The sequence below is a fragment of the Lathyrus oleraceus genome, chromosome 7 (assembly GCF_024323335.1).
Source record: "Lathyrus oleraceus cultivar Zhongwan6 chromosome 7, CAAS_Psat_ZW6_1.0, whole genome shotgun sequence".
Lineage (NCBI taxonomy): Eukaryota > Viridiplantae > Streptophyta > Magnoliopsida > Fabales > Fabaceae > Lathyrus > Lathyrus oleraceus.
This window is the reverse complement of record NC_066585.1, coordinates 218,247,435-218,267,675: the sequence shown is the minus strand read 5'-3', so window position 1 is coordinate 218,267,675 and position 20,241 is coordinate 218,247,435. Positions and strand designations below refer to the sequence as shown.

The 20,241-nt window shown below is 30.8% G+C and overlaps 1 protein-coding gene and 1 long non-coding RNA gene across 2 annotated transcripts; one reads left to right on the top strand and one right to left on the bottom strand.

The window, feature by feature from the left end:
• Positions 1-748: 748 nt before the first annotated feature.
• On the top strand, positions 749-2,570 carry LOC127108209 (uncharacterized). The gene is made up of 3 exons (XR_007795979.1): positions 749-1,200; positions 2,168-2,227; positions 2,320-2,570. It is a non-coding gene; the product is annotated as an uncharacterized LOC127108209 (long non-coding RNA).
• Positions 2,571-9,318: 6,748 nt separating this feature from the next.
• LOC127108208 (scopoletin glucosyltransferase) lies at positions 9,319-10,882 on the bottom strand. Its single transcript, XM_051045638.1, has one exon. It carries the CDS (start codon positions 10,804-10,806, stop codon positions 9,409-9,411), a length of 1,398 nt encoding a protein of 465 aa, XP_050901595.1. The 5' UTR covers positions 10,807-10,882; the 3' UTR covers positions 9,319-9,408.
• Positions 10,883-20,241: the final 9,359 nt, after the last annotated feature.

Here is a 20,241-nt window from a genome sequence, read left to right as displayed (position 1 = left end):
GATCAAATTAATCAAAGAACTCAAACATCAATATTCACATGGGAAACAACTAATTTAAATGAACAATTAAACCTAAACAAACCCTAAACTAAGGGAGCATGCATAACATGAATTTCCTAAACCCTAAGCGGTAAAATAGTCATTATCCACAAATTGATTAAATGGAATTAATAATCAAGATTATTTAGAATTAATTAAAGCTAATTGATTAATTAAAAGCAACATATGAATGTATGATGAAAAAATTAGGCTAGGTCTAATTAACTTAAACCTAAGATTTCTACTGATTTCCATTAATCGATTAATCACAATTAGTCACAATTAACCAATTAAATCACAATTATCCAATTAACCTAATAATCATAATTAATCACATTAATCATAATTACAATTAATCTAAGAACTCAAAAATATTTATAGTTAAAAACAAAAGTTGAGAAATTAATCAAGAATTAATTAGGGTTGATTAATATTAAACTAATTAAACAATAATTAATTTAAATATTAAAGGGGGAGTGCAAGCTTATGAGGTGTAATGTGGAAATTCTGACTGGGCTTAGGAATGAGCCCACTACACTTTTAGCCAGGCTCAGGGATATGGTGTGAAACGGGTTGGGCTTAATTGTGAAGCCCATAGCGCTTCAGTAAGGTGGATGAGGGGTGTACAGAGTTGCGGGGGGTAAAGATGTGGTCCAACATTCTCAGGCCCAAACTCATTAGGGTAAATGTGAATCACATTCAGAAATCAATTCAAAACAAGCTTCCTCGCGTTCCAACATACTCTCTCTCTTGGGGATCTTGGGTCGTCGACTCCGCCGCGCCAGAAATCGTCTCTGGCGGCGGCGGAGGCGGAGGCGGAGGCTCAAACACTCCAATTCATACCTCATCTTGTCCCTCTCTTTCTTCTCTATCTAAACCCTAACCTAATTTTCCCCAATTTCCCCTTAATAAACTAAATCGAAGCTCACAGTGGATGAACCCTAAGAATCCTTGAACTCTAATTAGACGTTAAACTCACTCGAACGTGACTAGCAAACGTATGATCGTGGAGATTCTACGCTAGTGCAATTGTTTGGTAGAAGAAGAAAGAAAGATAGATGAAAGATGGTTAACCGACCTTCGAAGTTGTGAGCTGCTTCGGTAAATGTTACAAGTCTCAAAGGTGCAGCTCGAACAAGAATCCCAGCGATCTCCACTGAGGTAACCACACTGAATCTCCACTTGAAAGCGTTGCACTTCTTCTTCTACTCACCTTAGTCCGTAGGAACTTCTTGCTGTGTGTTGTTGTGTTCTTAATGAATTCTTATGTGATTTGCGTGAGTGCAATGAGAGTGATAGAGGTTAGGTGTTTGAGGCTTAAGCTCAACCAATTGAAGCTTCCACGTGAAGCTTCAATGACCTTGTGATGGAGCTTTTGTGAGGGTGAATTCAGAGAGAGAGAGTGAAGATGAAGATTGAAAGTGAGTGAATTATGGGGAATGATTGGGTAACCCTGGGATTGTGATGTGAAGTGGATTTATAGAGTTTCAGCTTTTAACAGAGCTTGACTCTGTTAGTTTTCTGATGAGAAAATCAGTTGTAGTTTGTTAACTTTGTGAACTTTGAAAATCTTGCAAAATAATTAGTTAGGATTGGTCTGTTACAGTTAGTTATGTGTTAACTGAAAATGTTAGTTGTTTGTTATTCTGTTAGTTAAACTAGGGATTCATATAATGTCAGTTAGTGAATCGGGGGTGACTGGTTGTTATTATGTGATGGCTCAAGGGTATTTACCTGCTGAACAGGTTTCGTTTGATTGCAAGTTAAGTTCAGCTACCTGCGGGTCGTGGTAATGGATAGCTTGGTGTGATAAATGGAAATTTTGGCATGTTATTTGATTTGTCATGAGTGTTGTAGATGTGTGATGCAAGATGTTGGTGGTTTGATACAGGTATGGACTGCAGGGCAAGGCAGGGCTTTGCAATTTGCAGGTTTTTTTGGTAACTTTGCATGTATAATTGGATGTGTGGAGAGATGCATTGCTTGAATGTTTATTACTATGTTATATGCTAGGATGCTATGAGCAATGCAGGTTTTTGATGTAGGCTGCTACTTGTAGTTTGGATGCAAATAGTTGTTGTTGTTAAGCCATGTTGGATTGTTAACTACTTGCCAATTTGTTTTGCAGCTATAATGGTGGAATGGCCTGCTGCTAAGTTGTTGATGTCATGGTTGTCTTGGGAATAAAGTTATGGAAGTTTATGAATTGGACTGCATTGTTATCCCTTATTAGCTTGTATTATGTCTCATGCCCTCTTTTATGGTTTTTGTCTTTTGTAGGGATCAACTGCAATGGATGGCATGATCAAGGCAATTGGAACTCATCAAGATGAAGATGGGATGAAGATGAAATTTTAGGATTATTAGATGGTGTTGTCTTTGGTCGATGGTTGACCAAAAAGTCAAATGTTGACCTAAAAGTCAATTGTTGGCTAAAAGTCAACATTACAAAAATGTTCATTGTTTTGTTAATATGCTTACGGACAATGTAAATTGATTTGAATGAAATGTAATGAATAATTTTGAATGAATCAATGATTTATTTTCAAAGTAAGAATTTTCCACCAAAAATCAACTTTGAACCATCTTGAATCAAAAGAGATTAATGAATAGGCATGGTAATATAACCCGTACCCGCGGGTACCAACCCGAACCCGCCCCGAAGTTGACGGGGAAAATCCGTTTTGACTGGGTTTGGGTTTTTCCCGATTTTAAAATATGGGGACGGGTCGGGTAATGGGGACCCTAGTACCCACCCCGAACCCGTCCCCGAACTCGCCCCGTTTATTTTACTATGTACATTATTATTTATTTTTGATAATTTAAAATATTAAATATGTGGTCAATGTTTTGATATTTTAATTTGAAGTTATTATTTAAAATATTTGAAATGTATGTATGAAATTTTTTTAGATTATTTTATTTTATTATTTGTAATGTAATTTTATTTTGGAAAAATAAATATTTCTATTAAAAAATTGATTTTACTAAATGAATGGTTGCGGGGCGGGGATACCCGAACCCAACTCGGACCCGTTTGGGACGGGTTTGAGTTTTGATTCTCCATCCCCGTTTGAGTTTGGGGCGGGGAACGGGGATTGTTTGGGGATTCGGGTTTGGGTTTGGGAGAGATAAAACCCGTCCCTGACCTGTCCCGTTGCCATGCCTATGAATGAATCATGATTGAATGAGTACACCAATGAATCCAAATCAAGGCACTATGTACCTTGTAAACATGTGACCAAGAATCATGAATGAAAACCATTCATCATGGATGAATGAATGCATTGTAAGAAAGAAAAACATGGACCATGAATGAAACTATGAATCTTGCATCATAAACCATGATCAACCATTATTGATAACAAAATGGCCCTTTCAAAGAGTTAGGGCTTAAATCCAAAAGATAAGTAATATGAACAAGGATAATCAAACATCATGACTCAAGAAGCAAACTCAAACCATATGGCCCCTAGAAACTAGGGTTTCACAAGCTCAAGGTAAATCAGATGAACAAGGACACCCCATAATCAAGAATTATGGTTTAGGCTTGATCCACATGAACACAAGGCCCTAGGGCTTGATGCTCAGTTAAAGCCCTAACTTTGGTTAGGTATAAACAACCACAAACCTTTGAATCTTATGGGGATGTTTGCAAGTGTTAGTATTAATGTATGATACATATGTAATTGGCATGAATGTGTGCATATGAATCTTAAGCCAAAAGTCATATGAAAAGTGAAAAGGGGAGGAAAGTTTTTGGGATATGACACCTCTGTCAATGGCAAAAAGTATGGATTAGTCATCTTAGATAACTACAACATATGAATCTGGATAAAGTTCCTAAAACACAAGGATGAGTCACATTATGTGTTTGCTACTTTCTACTCCCAAGTGCAAAATGAAAAATATTTTAAAATTGTTAAAGTCCGAAGTGATCATGGTGGGGAATTTGAAAACAAAAACTTTGAAAAATGTTGTGATGAAAATGGAATTTTCCATTATTTCTCTTTCCCTAGAACTCCTAAACAGAGTGAAGTTGTATAGAGATAAATTGCACGTTGCAACAAATGCCCAGAACCATGACCAATGAAACAAACATTGTAAAGCACTTCTGGGCAGAAGCAGTCAACATAGTGTGTTACATTCAGAACATGATCTCAATAATACCCATTATAGGTAAGACTCCCTATGAATTGTGGCATAATAGAAATCCCATCATTTCATATTTCCATCAATTTGTTTGTTCATGTTTTATTTTAAATACTAAAGAGAACTTGAACAAGTTTGATACCAAAGCACAAAAATATATCATGTTAGGACACTCTCAACATTCAAAAGGCTACAGAATGTATAACACTAAAACACGAATTTTTGAGGAATCAATTCAAGTTAAGTTTTATGATAAGCTTGACCTTGAAAAGTCAAAACTAATTGACAAGTTTGTAGATTTTGAGATTAGCTACTTAGACTCTGAAGGCAAGAAATCTGAAGTGAATGACTATGAAAGCACTCAATGCAAAATTGCTCAATCAAAATCAGAAGTTGCTGACACACCAGCGCCTCTGAGGAAACATATACGAAGATCTTCACATGATGAGGAATTGATTTTGGGAGATAAGACATAACCCATCAGAACCAGATCCTCATTCAAACCATCCGAAGAAATGCTTCTAGGTTTGGTGTCCATTGATGAAGAATTTCTAGACATAAACTGGATTCTAGCAATGCAAGATGAATTAGATCAACTCTCCATAAACAATGTATGAGATCTTGTGCCAAGAACCAAAGGAACTCATGTTATTGGAACTAAATGGGTTTTTAGAACTTAGCTGAATGAGCAAGGAGAAGTGGTAAGGAACAAAGTCATACTGGTTGCACAAGGCTATAGTTAACAAGAAGGAATTAATTATACTGAAATCTTTGCACCAGGGGCCAGGTTAGAATATATCCTTCTCCTAATTTCTTTTGCAGTAAACCATAACATCATTTTATATTAAATGGATGTTAAGAGTGCATTTCTGAATGGTTACATTATAAAGGAAGTTTATGTACATCAATCTCCTGGTCTTGAAAATCATAAAAACCCTGATTCTGTTTACAAACTTAAAAAATATTTGTATGGTCTGAAGCAAGACCAGAGCATGGTATGAAAGACTAAACAATTTTCTTTTGAAAAATGATTTTACAAGAGGGAAGGTTGATACAAATTTGTTTTGTAAATCTTTTAAAAATGATATCTTAATAGTGCAAATCTACGTTGATGATATTATTTTTGGTTATGCTAATGCTACTCTTTGCAAAAAAAATTCTAAGTCTATGTAGGAAAAATTTGATATGAGTCTGATGGGAGAATTAAAGTTCTTTTTGGGGATTCAAATCAACCAAAGTTCATAAGGAACGTACATCCATCAGATCAAGTACACAAGGGAACTTTTGGAGAAGTCTGACTTGTCAGATTACAAACCAACAAAAACTCCAATGCATCAAACGTGCATTTTGAAGAAAGACGAAAGGAAACATGTAGAACAAAAGGTATACATAGGTATTATTGGTTTTCTGTTATACTTGATTGCTTCTAGGATTGATATTTTATTCAATGTATGCTTATGTGATAGATTCCAATCAGGTCCTAGAGAATCTCACTTAACAGCTGTTAAGAGGATCTTTAGATATTTGAAAGGTACTACTAACCTTGTCTTGATTTATAGAAAATCCAAAGATTACAAGTTAGTAGGTTATTGCGATGTTGACTATGCTGGAGTTAGACTAGAAAGAAAGAGCACCAGTGGAAGTTGTCAGTTTCTTGGTGATAATCTTATTTCATGGTCTAGCAAGAGACAATCAACAATAACATTGTCAACAGCTAAAGCATAATATATTGCAGCAGTAGGTTGTAGCGCACAGATCCTCTAGATGAAAATTCAACTGGAAGACTATCATATTCTTGAGAGTAACATTTATATTCTTTGTGATAATACTTCTGCATTTTTTTAATCTAAGAATCCTATTTTGCACTCCAGAGCAAAACATATTGAAATTAAACACCATTTTATAAGAGGTTATGTTCATAATGGTATTATTAATTAAAAATTTATAAATACTGACCATCAATGGGCTGATATCTTCACAAAATCGCTTACTGAAGATTTGAGTTATGACTGTCTATTTTATAAAAAATTATTTTACATAGATTATTTTAATGCGTTCATTGTATTTTCTCGCACATTTTTGCGCTCGATTTTTATTCATTTTAATCCCTTTTATTTTTGTTTTTTAGTCAAAATATCAAGGAAAAATAAATAGAGACAAATAAATAATCAATTTGATTTTTATTTGCTCTGACCTTTGTTTGATCCTTCAATATTTGCATCATGTCCAGTTTCTGCTAAATAACAGTACTTAGAAATTCTAAGTTTTTTCCGATTCTTCCAAATAAAAGAAAGCCTCTCTCATTCTATCATAGTAAACCCATCAACTAATTTTTTTTGAAACAACTGTCTTCAACGTAACAAAGTTCGCGCTTCATTATTTCTTGTCTGAATTCTAAATGTAATTTATTCTCTGATGGTAAGCTTCTTCCTCTTGATTATCTTTTTCGTGTTTGTTTCCCTATGAAGCAGTTCAAGCCTATAACCATATTCATCTCTTGGAAATAGTAATGGATACTGATATGTCAGATAACTTGGATGAAACTGACTGATTCTTTTTAGCCTTCCACTTTGTCTTTCAAGTATAATATCTCTTTTTTCAATTGTATCGACATCACCAACAATAAAGGCAACAACCTCTAAAACAGTTGGTTGCTTGTAAATCCTTCCGTCGGTTGATATTTCAAATATTAACCTCAACTTCAAATCAGGTACAAAACAATCCTTTATTCTTTCTGCATCCATCCTAAAAGATTTGACGTGTATATTGTACTCATCCAGCATAATTTTCAACTTATTTATAATTTCTGGAAGAATATTTTGGTTTTTGCTTGTAGTAGATAAAATAGTTACTATAATATAATACATATGTAATACATGTTGATCAAATTGAATAGAAAAATAACATATAACAAATGGATTTATAATAGAGTTATATTAACTTCGTTTTTTATTATAAATCGCTTTGAAAAAATATTTTGAACCATAATATAAATCGTTTTATAATACCAATGAATCATTAATTTTATTTTTTCTATTATATTCTTAAATATTTATTATTCTTCCTCATTTCAATTATGTCAATTTATCTTTTCAATACCATTAATGAAGAACAATTTTGTAAAACCATTAATAATTTATCTTTTTCATACCATAATTATTACATTTCTTAATATACGTGAAAAGTCAAAAATGACTTATAATAAAAAACGGATGGAGTAATAAGTATAACAGCTTTGCTATTCCTACACCACTTCTTACACCAAATACTTACACCGTATACACTGTTCACCGTATTTATACGGTGAACAGTGTATTTTAAAAATAAAATAATATTTTTATGAACAGTATTTTTGAACAGTGCGTGAACAGTACATGAACAGTACGCGTGAACAGTGTCTATGAATAGTGACTTAAAATAGTGAAAAAAGTTGGTTAATTAAATGTAAAAAATTGGTTAATGAAGTGTCGAAGTTGGTTAATGAACGTCCAGACATTAAAAATAATTTTGAATAGCCATCAAAATTGGTTAATACAAGTTATAAAGTTGGTTAAAAATATTATGAAATTGGTTAATAAACATTTACATAATAAAAAATAATATTAAAAAATAATATTTTTTATATATTTTTTTAAAATAATATATTATTATAATATTCTACTGTTCACCGTACGGATGAACAGTTGTTCACCGTACGGATGAACAGTAGAATATGGGTGTAGGTGTAGAACTAAATGTAAGAATATCATTTTTCTAACTATAAATGTAAATTACCTTATTCCTTGAATCTTATTTTGGATCTCTTTGTCGATGTCCTAAATGTATAACTCAGCAAACTTAGGTGAATGGCGAGGTAAAGGCAGCATGCTCCTAATTATATGGCAAGATTGACCATGTATTTTAAGGTTCGGTGGCCATTTTCCTCTTTCAAAGCTATTATCAATCTTCAATCTCGGAGACGTAAAAGAAAACATGGTGTTGTATAATCTAGTGTATTTTTGATAAGTTCTGCCATCTGAACCATCACGGTCAAACAACAGATGTTGAAGGAATAACAACGGTGATTTATAACGTGGTAACTGAACCTTACCATTTGCACAACAAAACTGGTACTTAGGCATTGTCGTAAGATGAAACAAACAAATCTGTGATTTTTTACGGTATTTTGATAGCAAACAAACACAATATTACAGAACATGAAACAAACCAATAAAATGCATAAAACATACACAGTCAAAAAAATCATTACAAGCCCAGTTAAATAGTAAATCTGGTGAGAAGGAAAACGAAATATTCAACGGCGTTTGTAAACAACAATAAACAGAACACATAAACAATTATCAAACTACCAATTTGAACTTCAAAAACGCACCATTAACAACTAAATGAGAAAGAAATAATCAAAGCAAATGTTTTATATCTTACCAGCGACAAAAAAAAGATGAATTTGTGATTGGAAATTGTCAAGGAGTGGTAATGGCGGAAGAAATGTGCAGGACGGAAGTTGAATAGTAGAAGTCCAGTTGTATGTTGTGAATGAATGGATTGAAGCAAAAGTATATGGGTAATGCTAACTTGTGCCCTTGGGGCACAAGTTAAGAGATAAATATAGAAACAATATCTTGGAAATTGTGTATTGAATTTATTAAAAAGTTATAATTAATAATTTTATTTATTTTTTTAATACAAATTTTCTATTTATGGGTTTCTTAACATGTGCCCTTGGGACACAAGTTAGCATTACCCAAAGTATATTTGAAAAATATTACTGTAAATTGTGCAAATAAATTCTGCACAGAAAAACATAAAATGCAATAATAAAATGAAAAAAATTAATGATTAATTTAGATTAAAAGATTTATCTTTTAATGTTTGGTAGTATTATTAATGCTTTTTGTTTTCTTTCGCCCAAATGAGCTTTTCCAATGTGGTCACATGACCTCTTGCATATCTTGTTTTTCTTTTTGTCTACAGAATCTAATTCTTTTAAGAAGATAACATGCCTAGGTACAACGAGTTTTAACACTAGATTCACCTAACTCTTGTAATCTTTGGTAAAATTGTCCTAAATGGTCCTTAGAGCTAGAAACTTTTTAAAAAATTATTAAAACCTAAAACACTCTTAAATATAAAACTTTATTACTATTAGTATAGAAAATTCACTACATGAAACTTAAAATACACATAAACATAAAATTAGAGTGTGACTCAAACCATTCAAAGTGCTCTATTCTTAAACAAACTCAACTCCTCAATTAAAGCATTCAAATCACAACAAGATGATCCTTCTTCTTTCACAACCTTCTTAGCTAACTCTGACAACACTTTCACTCTCTTCCTCATTTCCTCTATTTCTCCACCTTCCATAATCCTCTTTACTGCCTTCTCCAATGCGTCCCAATGAACCTCATCTCCCTCCCAACCAACCCATTTTTTGGCTCCAACCGGAACACCAATTTTAAGCACCTCAGTCACCAACTTCTCATTATAAAACTGCTCAGCAGCCATAGGCCAAGTAACCATAGGCACACCAGCTACAACTCCTTCTAAAACCGAGTTCCATCCACAATGAGTCACAAATGCACCAACTGCTTCATGTTCAAGAATCAACACTTGTGGTGCCCAACCTCTGATAATCATTCCTTTTCCTTCAATTCTCTTCTCAAATCCTTCCGGTAACCATTCTTCTCCGTCGTCTTCACTTTTTCTCACCACCCAAATAAATTTCTGTCCTGAAGCCTCAAGTCCTATAGCCATTTCTCTAAGCTGAGAGCTGGAAAAGTGAGTCATACTACCATGGCACACGTAAACAACTGAGTTTGGTTTCATCGTATCAAGCCATTTTAGACACACGTGTTGAGGTTGATTAACAGACGCTTCTTTATTCCAAAGAGCTAAAGGACCAATATGCCATGCTTTTCTTCCAAGTATGTTCCTGTAATAATCTGCGTAAACATTTTCAAGTTCATAGAAGCTATTAACAACCACTCCAAAGCTCTTAAGTTCTGATTCCTTTGCTTCATGCATTAACTTCGCCATTCCTTCCAATTCCTCCCGGTTCTCAAAAGGCGCTGTCTGCAATCTTGTCATTTTAATCTCACCGGGAAGATTAGAAATAACAAAGGATTCAGTATGAGAAGAAACATTTCTGAAAGGTTGATAGAGTCTCATACACTCTGTAGCACACAGGGAAAAGAAACAAGTTCCATGAAACACGAGTCTAGGAATTCCAAATTTGAGAGCAGAATCAGTCACCCATGGGAAAAACATGTCGGCAACAATACAATCTGGATTTTGCTCGAGCAGTAATTCCTCGAGTGGCTTCTGTAACATCTTTGTGGCCAAACAGAACGTAGGAAACCATTCTGGTGAAGGGATTGAGTCAACATTTTCACATCCATTTGGTAAACCAGCGTTTGAGGAAGGAAACAGTATGGTTTGAATATGAATATTGGATTTTTGTATAGCTTTGGAGATAATAGGTTCGTTGAGAGGTGTGGTAATGATTGTGGCTTTGACACCTTTTGCTGCAAATAGTTCGGCCATATCAATGGTGGGTCTCATATGGCCATGACTCATGAAAGGAAACAAGAAAATGTGTAAGGAACTATCCATCTTTTTCTACTTCACTCTGTATGAAGGGAGAGGAAGTTCAATTTGGTATATACATCCATTCTAGAGGAAACATTTTATAAGATGACAATCTTATATCAATTATAAAAGAAATTGAATATTAAACTTTTTAACTAATGATTGAATAATATTTTATTTTCTTAATAGTTTTAGTTTTAAATATTGTTAATTTATTTTAATTAATGAATATCAATATTCATTTTTTTTTTGTGAAAACAAAAAATTATGTGAATTTTATAACTGAGTAATAAGAGAGAAGATCGACATTTATCTTAATAGATATTCTAATATACAATTAAGTAGCAGAGAGACTAACATATATAGATTTGATTGAAAGTTTTTAACTAATAAAAGTGACTAGATGTTTTAGTGTGGAATAGACAATCTTCACAAGAATTTAAATAAAGTGATTAGAAAAAGTATTATGATAATTGACATATTTTTATTTTTTGATATTTTTTAAGACTCTCAAGTGCGAATCTTTTACAAATAATCTAAAGATTTGTAATAAATATAACTTTTAATATAATTTATTTTATCATATAAAAAAGTTAATGGAGACACATTATCGTGTTTAATTTCTATTTTCTTATATTTATTATTAACATTTAATTAATTTCTTATATAACAAGATATCATCTACATTTTTTTTATTATTTTATTGATATTTAATTAATTAAATATATAAAGAAGATAAATAAAAAATTATTAATTATATAAAATTAACTACCATCCATTCTTTTTTAATATGTAGAATAGTTGTTGGAATTTTAAAAATCTATTTCCTAATTAATTTCTTTCATCATCTTTAAAAAATGAATATTTTTTTTATATTTTTAAAAATTGATTTTATAAAACTCTTTTTTAAAATATTACAATTTTTTTTGTATTCATCTTTTCTAAATTGAAAAATTATATATATATATATATATATATATATATATATATATATATATATATATATATATATATATTAATAAAAATTAAAATATATTTAAAATTTTAATTATTTGAAAAAATTTGTATTACAAACATTATTTTTATGAAAAATTATTTAAAATAGTTTAAGTAAATTTTTTAAATTTTGATATATAAAAAAGGTTTCGATAATTAAATATCTTAACTAATATTTTAAAAATAATCAAATTTTTATTTTAACCTTTTCAAAAAAAAATCATTTGTAAAAATTTATTACATTATAAAAATTATTTAAAAAAAAGCAAAACTGGATCTTTCATCAAAATAACTCAATTTAAGTGTGTGTGACATAAAATTGTATTAGTATAAAAAAATATTAAAGTGTGAAACATTCAAAATTAGTTAAAGTCGTGATTCACTAAAATAGTGAATCTTAAGAGATTAAAATTGCAATAACTAAGATAATATTCATCAAAATCATTAAAATTATAATAATACATTTTTGATCCGTGGATCGATGGGTTTTTTGAGTTTGGGATCGATTTTATCCGAAACTCGATTTTTTTATGGATTTTTTAGTTTTCAAACTCATATTCACCCAATTACCCAATCCAACCCATTTTCTTTGGATTTTTCTGGGTGGATTTGACCGGAATTTGTGGGTTGGTCCAACCCATGTACACCCCTACATAGTCATTTATTTTCTCTGTATGCTAAGCTAAACATATCCATTCATATTTTTAAAGAAGTATAGTTAAAATATTACTCCTTTCATTCCTTTTTTTCTTTTTACTTTTTACGCATATATATATATATATATATATATATATATATATATATATATATATATATATATATATATATATATATATATATATATATATATATATATATATATATATATATATATATATATATATATATATATAATATTTTTTTTACCTATAATATTTTTAATTATTTATCACATTCATTTTATTTTTTCCCTCTCTATAATAATTATTTAAGAATAATTTTAACAAAAATATATTTAATACCTCATTGAATTTTGCAAATGACAATTATAAAGAAACAATTTTTTAAAAAAAAAAATGATATTTAAAAAGAAACAGAGGAAATAGTACTTATTTGAAGCTGTGTCTAATTATTTAATTAATTATTCTTTCTATTTTATAATGAATAATTAAATTGACTATTTTACATATTAAAAAAAATATATAATTTAAAAAAAGAATAATATTTTTTCTAAAATATTCTAATTATGTATTTAGAATAATAAAAATCATATTAATTAAAAAATAAAATTGAAAAAGATATATTGAAAATTGAAAATTTGACTTTTATTTTAAAAATCTATAAAATAATGTAAATGGGTGATGGTGATAAATCGACAGTATAAATATTTTTACACTAACAGTGCATTTAGTAATTAATCTCATAAATTTTTTATTTTAAATTTTTTTTATTTTAAATGAAGGAAGTAATTAATCAAATACTGTACATTTGCATGTGAGTTGCATACTGTTTTTGGCATTTCCAAACATGACATGCTATGTGTTAGTGACTATGCAACATTATCTCACAAGTGTCCGTTTCAAATACTGACTCATGAATGATGAATGAATCCAACCGACTCCAACTAGTAACAAATTCATGCTTAAGTATGAGGAACATTTTTGGATGAAATATAATCACGAAAGATATATTTGTTTGTAAATGATCATACAAATATTTTTTTTTTTAAAATTATGAATAAAATGATTAAAAATAAAAATGATTGAAAGTTGTATTAGATATATTAATCGTTTTAGTTTTTTTTACAAATAAGATAATGATTTAGAGAGAATACAATTTTAAAATATATTCAATCTTTTTAAAATTTTCTTAATTTTATGGTATATTTGAAAAAATTAATTGATAAATTTTTATTATTCAATATTTGAATCAGTGGTAAAGTTATGTCCATTTATTACAATAGTGTTTTTTATATATACAAATATTTGAATTAACAATATAATTGTTTTCGTATATAAATATTATTTGAGTAATGTTATTTTTATACCAATATTTTATATAAATACTTACACTGAAGAACAGAGTTTTTTAAATAAAATAATATTAAATTTTTATTTTAAATAAAATATTATTTATAAAAAAATATGTTGTTTAAAATTAATTTTGTAACAAAAATATGATATTTTTTATTAACCAATTTTATTATTGTATTAACCACAAAAATTAACCACATATTTTCCTAATAGCTTATTAATCAACTTCACAACTTCATTAACCAATAAAATAGATAATACTAACCAAGTTCTAAAACTAATTTATAATTTAATTAATGAATTTTAAAAATTTAAAAATTATAAATAGTAAAATAAAATAGGTAAATATTATAAACTAATGTCAGTATTTGGTTTATATTATATATTTTATTAGTTAATGAAGTAGTGAAATTGATTAATAAGCTATCAGAAAAATATGTAGTTAATAATATACATTTTTGTGATTAATACAATAATAAAATTGTTTAATAACAAATGTTATATTTTTGTTACGAAATTAATTTTTTTAAATAATTTTTATTTTAATTTTAATTTATTAAAGAAAACACTATCCACTGTATAAATACGGTGAATAGTATTTGGTGTAAGTATTTGCGTAGGAAATAGGTGTAGGAATATCATTACTCATATTATTTTTGTTTTGACATTATTTATAAAAATATTTGAATCAATAATAAAATTATTTCGTATATAAAAATATTTGAATCAATGATGTATTTTTTCTGGTATATAAATATTATTTTCATTTTAACAATATTTATGAAAATATTTAAATCAATAGTTAAGTTGTTCCCGTATATAAAAATATTTGAATCAATAATGTATATTTTTTTGTATATAAATATTATTTTTGCTTTTACGTTTATAAAATATTTGAATCAATAGTAAATTTGTTCTCATATATAAATTTTTTAATCAACAATTTAGTTTTTCTCCTATATAAATATTATTTTTATTTTGACAAAATTTATAAAAATATTTGAATCAATAGTAAAGTTGTTCACATATATAAAAATATTTGAATCAATAGCATTTCCACTTGATAAATTGTGTCAACGAATCTGAACCTTGAAACAACAATGCAATTTACATGAGATGTTCTAAACACAAGATGGTACAGTACAAATTTGGACCACACATCATCGAGATCAATTAGGATTTAAACCTGGATGTCACCACATCCAATGTTTATTGTTATGTCATATCATATCAACTTCTAAGAAGTTTATTATTTTGTAAGATAGAATAAGTTTTTTTCATTCATATTTTCTAGGCATGCCTTAAAGAAATATGCAACATATGTCATGAAAGAGTCATGTATCTTTTTCTTTCCTCGGTAATAACTCCTTGTCCTATCAATGTTATTGTAGATTTTGTTACTTTGATTGTTTCATGTCTCACATTTTTTGCTTGTTATTTCTATTTTATTATAGTTGACTTCATTACAATATAGAAGAATGGATTTTGAAGAATTTTGTGTTGATGTTGTTTACTTGTATCACTTCAATGCTATATGTATAGTATGAGTTCAACGATTATTCTAAAACAACCGTGCATACAGAGTTTTCAATACAAGTTAGGAGGAGAAAAAAATCAGGCAAAATTGATTTACATTGGAAGATGGCTTGTGATTGAGATTTTGCTGCCAAAATTCTTGAAATTAAAAAGGGTGAAATAACATCATGTAACTTTAGTTTGCTGATACATATTACATGGGGTGTCAAATTGATGGTATGATTTTGTATTTTAATTAATATTAAATTATGAAACTTACAGAAATTCACTGCCAAAAAGTGTAATCATGCATGAAATTTTCCTTATGATGTAAAATCAAACATAATCTCAGTTGTCACAGCTAATGCATCAGATCATGGGCATGATTTACAAATAAAAGCTCTAATTTAGCAGATGAACAAAATACATTATTATAGGAACTGATTAAGTTTGCACATCCTCATAGAGATTAAGGAAATCATATTTCTTCTGTGATTATTCTTTCTTCTACCATAATTAAAAGGATATCATCATAGTTAACATTTTAACATATAAATTTAGGCTCAAGACACACCGAAAATGTGACGGTCGGAAATTAAATGTACAAATGCTTAACAATACTTCAATCAATCTATTTTTAGCACAACACGCAGAAAACAACTCATATAAGAAAATTGGGATTGCATAGGCCTCAAAGTATCACCAATCCATGAGGAAGTGTCTTACATATTCTGGGAGATCATGGTACTTGCCGAACCAACAACTTTAAGTCTCTCAACCAATTGGCTTTCATGAAGAATCACATGTGAAATTGAATCCATTAAGTAGATTTAAAATAGTGGACCCTAGTTCTGTTGTGGCATTCCACTTCTCATCATTGCACATAATTCCTCATAGTTGATTCTCCCATCCTGTTGGTTTAAGAATCATAGCGATAATATTGTTAATCTGCAAGAGAGCTACCCTGATTAAATTAGGACTAACTTACATTATCTGTATCCACCTCAGAAATTATATCCTTTATTGTTGCTTCATCAACATCCTGAGAAAGATTGCAAATAAAATGACAAATCATATACAAATCACTTTCACTTTGCTCACTTGAGCCATTGTATTTGTGCTTATGATATATTCTGGTGCTTGTGATTTTGTTCTACTTGTGGTCTTAGGACCTAAAAATACATAATAATAACAAAAACCCTAAAAAATATATTGGCGGACTGTTGGACCTTTGCCCTTGACTTGATATGAGCTTTTGGACTTAGATTAGGCAACATCCCTATGCTTTGAAGGACTTGGCCAATGCTATTATCTGAGACTGAGTTATCTTGGCCAATGCTATTCATATGATACAAGCCTTGAAGGCCCCATTGGTTTATCTGTTATTTTGTATCTGTGCTTAAGTTGTTATCTTTATCATATTATTTATATCTGATGATTGTTTCTATGAGTTTGCCATAAGGAATATTTCATCTGATACATTTGAAGACTACTTACTTTTGGAGTGTTTACTTGGATTTTGGCTATCTTTATTTGATGCCTTTGATCTTCATATTAATTGCTTGGATGGTTATGCTTGTTTCTTGCTCAATAGTCCAAAGAAAATGAGTTTCTATCTGACATTCTTGTCTTGTGGATTGCATCTCATTGATCAGATCTTTTCAACTCAAAACTTTTAAATTTTGTCTAGGATAGTCCCTTCATCTCCTTCTTTCCTTCTTAAATATCAAAATCTCTCCCTCGTTTTAAAACCTTCTTAGTTTGTGTTTTCAACTTGGACTTGTTTTAATGAGTAGAAACGTTGGCCTTATGCCATTGATTTTCAAAATATTCTCTTAATAAAACTTGTGAATAAACTTAATCATATTGACTTTAATTTCAAAACGACAAAAAGAACTAACAACCTCGTCTAATCCTTTTGGCCACTTTGTGCCTTTTTCTGTTTAAACTTTTGCAAAAGAAAGCATTTAGATTTGAGTTATCTTTGGTCGAGATATAATTCTCCCATTCCATGATGTATTGATTATAAGTCTTTTCATTTATTAGGGGTTAGTGGCATACTTGTTGATTAAATCCAAGTTGGAGCCCTCCCTCTTAAATGTTATAAAGCTCTCATTATCGAGGGATTTTTGGTTGAGTATTCTCCCATTGATAACAACAAATCTTTAAGCTTTTGTTAAAATCAATCTACCCATCTTTGAAATTTTTACCACGAACTACGAGGTTTTGATCCCTCATTTTTATGTTGGTATGTAGGCATAAGACCGAAGGTCTTGTCAAACACAAAAATATAATAAATGATTTCTTTTTCTCATCCCCCCATTCTAATTTTTTAGCAAACAACATTTTTAACTAAAACACTTGCACACAAAAAGGGATCCCTAGGAGTACCTAGGACAATTTGGGTGTTAATACCTTCCCTCTATGTAACCAACCCCCTTACCTGTAATATCTGACATTTTATTAGTTTTGATTTGAAAACTTTTTATCTTTGGGTTTTGTTCGTACTTTTTCCCTTTTCCTTTGGAAATAATAAAAGCGCGGTGGCGACTCTTGTTTTATTGATGTTGAGTTAACAAATAACTCAATGGTCATGAATTTACCGCTACAAGAACCATCTCGATCATCTGTTATTGCCATCAATGCAACGTTGGCTTTTTCCTCGTCAAAATCTTCTTCTTCTGATTATGACTCGTCCCATGTAGCCATCCATCCCTTCTTGCCTTTAGAAAAAATTACTCTTAGGCCTTTTGTCCTTTTTCATCTTAGGACATTCATTCTTATACTGTCCTGGATCCTTGCATTCAAAACAGATAACTGCTTTACCAGAACCTTGCTTCTTCTATTCAGACAATGAATCAGAACGACCAGTATTCCTTCTAGCTCCTCTGAACTTCCCTTGACCATTATTCATGTGCTTTTAGAGTCTATTGACCCTCTTTGAAATCATAGATAACTCATCATCATCTTCTGAGTCTTCATCTTAACCTATTGATTCTTCCTCGCCTTGATAAGCTTTTGTCTTCTCAGGCTTATACTTTAAAGCAACATATTTACCTCGCTTTTGAGGTTCATCTTCCCTGAGTTCAATCTCATGGCTTCTCAAAGAACTAACATGTTCTTCAATACCAATACTATTAAGATCTTTTGCTAGCTTCAAAGCGGTTACCATAGGTATCCATTTTTTATGGAGACTTCTAATAATCTTATTGACATGGTCAGATGTAGAGTATCCTTTATCCAGAACTTTCAGTCCTGCAACAAGCATCTGAAACCTTGAGAACCTAGTGTCATACCCCAATTTTGTCCGGGCATATTTAAATTTTCATACAATTGATTTCATTTTTATTTTGCATCATATGCATAGCATGACATACACTTCATCACGAGAATACCTCACCTTAGTTTCATATCACTATTGTGTCATTTTTGTACTACCTAGAAACATGTATTTCATGATTTCAATTTCGTCTGAAAGTATGGTTTATTACACGAATACGAGGAAGAGGACATAATGAAAGGATACTATCTAAGTTGGAATACTAGTTTGAATCAAGGTCATGGGTGAGTCTTGTCATGCAAGCATCATGTCAATGAATCCGTAAGCTTAGTCATGAACTTGGTTTGTTACAAGCTAGACTCGTTAATATATCAGATGGACCATAATAACACTACATCTTGTGTAGAACAATTCTTGCATTAAATTTGCATCTTTCTCACCTTATGAATTCAAGGTCAACAAGCAGGTGGTGAGTGACTTAAGAAGAATTCATGGTTTGCCATTTATGACCGTCATTTTGGGTCATGAACGGAAAAGTTTCATCTCAATTGAGTTTAGGTGTTTATTTTTCGCATTGTGTGACTATAGGAAATAAACAGGCCCTTGTCTGTGGATTTCATGCATAACATCATCTGGTGTGGGTTATTAGCTTTGATTTATGTATTGGACCACAAGTTTCAATTTACAAACAAAGTTATTTCAAATACATTAATAAAACCATACCACAAGACCGTTCATAACAACCCTGTGACTTAAGATACATTACAGTAAAGCCAAGTGAAAGAATTAAAAACTAAAGGTATGCATCCGCTGGCTACATCAGTTTCTCAGGCCATTCCTTGCATTAGTTTCCACAAGACAGTATAAGATTCTCTCCCGTATCATGCGGTGACATATAGATCCAAGAGCTAGCAGCGCTACACCAACAATGTGAATGTGAATACAGGTGCGTCAGGATAAAAGTGCGAAGAAGCATATGGAAAGCTACAAGTTTTAAAAGAACCTGCAACAAAGTGGCCCTGGTCAAATCATAACTCACAGCAGTTCCAAGTACGAACAGGAAACATACATTGCTAAACTATGTTACATGTGGCATGTACAACCTTACCGATTGTTCTGAAAGGGTAAATCACAATCGACTTATAACCTGCAACTATGTCTTTAACTTGAGCCAACTACCCTGTTAACCAACATTGTCGTTGATGCATCAACACTCCTTCAAAAAACTCTAAAGGGGCAGCCGCGAATAACCGACCGCATTGCAGGATAGAAATCCACTGCAGGGCCATTTGGTTAGCATCAAGAACCATGCATACTTGCAAAGTCAGCCTTCAGACCTGCGCAATAGAACTGCAACAATATCACATCAAAGGAAACATAAGCCAAGGAGAGATATGGGAATTCCACTGAGGGTGTTGCCAATAAAGAGTTTGCTGCAAATTTGAACTCAAAGTCTTCTACATTGGAGAAGAAAGTTTGCTTGATACATGAAATTGCATAAGAGTTTTCAATAAACTGGGACTCCAAGTCTTTCGAACTAAGGATGTCCAAACCAGCTGCGTTTGCACAGGACCGGAGCGCTATCATTTATAACAATTTGTTTGATTATGGTAAGTCATCATCCAACAAAGATATCATAATAGGTCCTGCCGAACA

Coding starts and splice junctions, on each gene's coding strand:
- LOC127108208 (XM_051045638.1), bottom strand. CDS start 10,806: ATGGATAGTTCCTTACACATTTTCTTGTTTCCTTTCATGAGTCATGGC.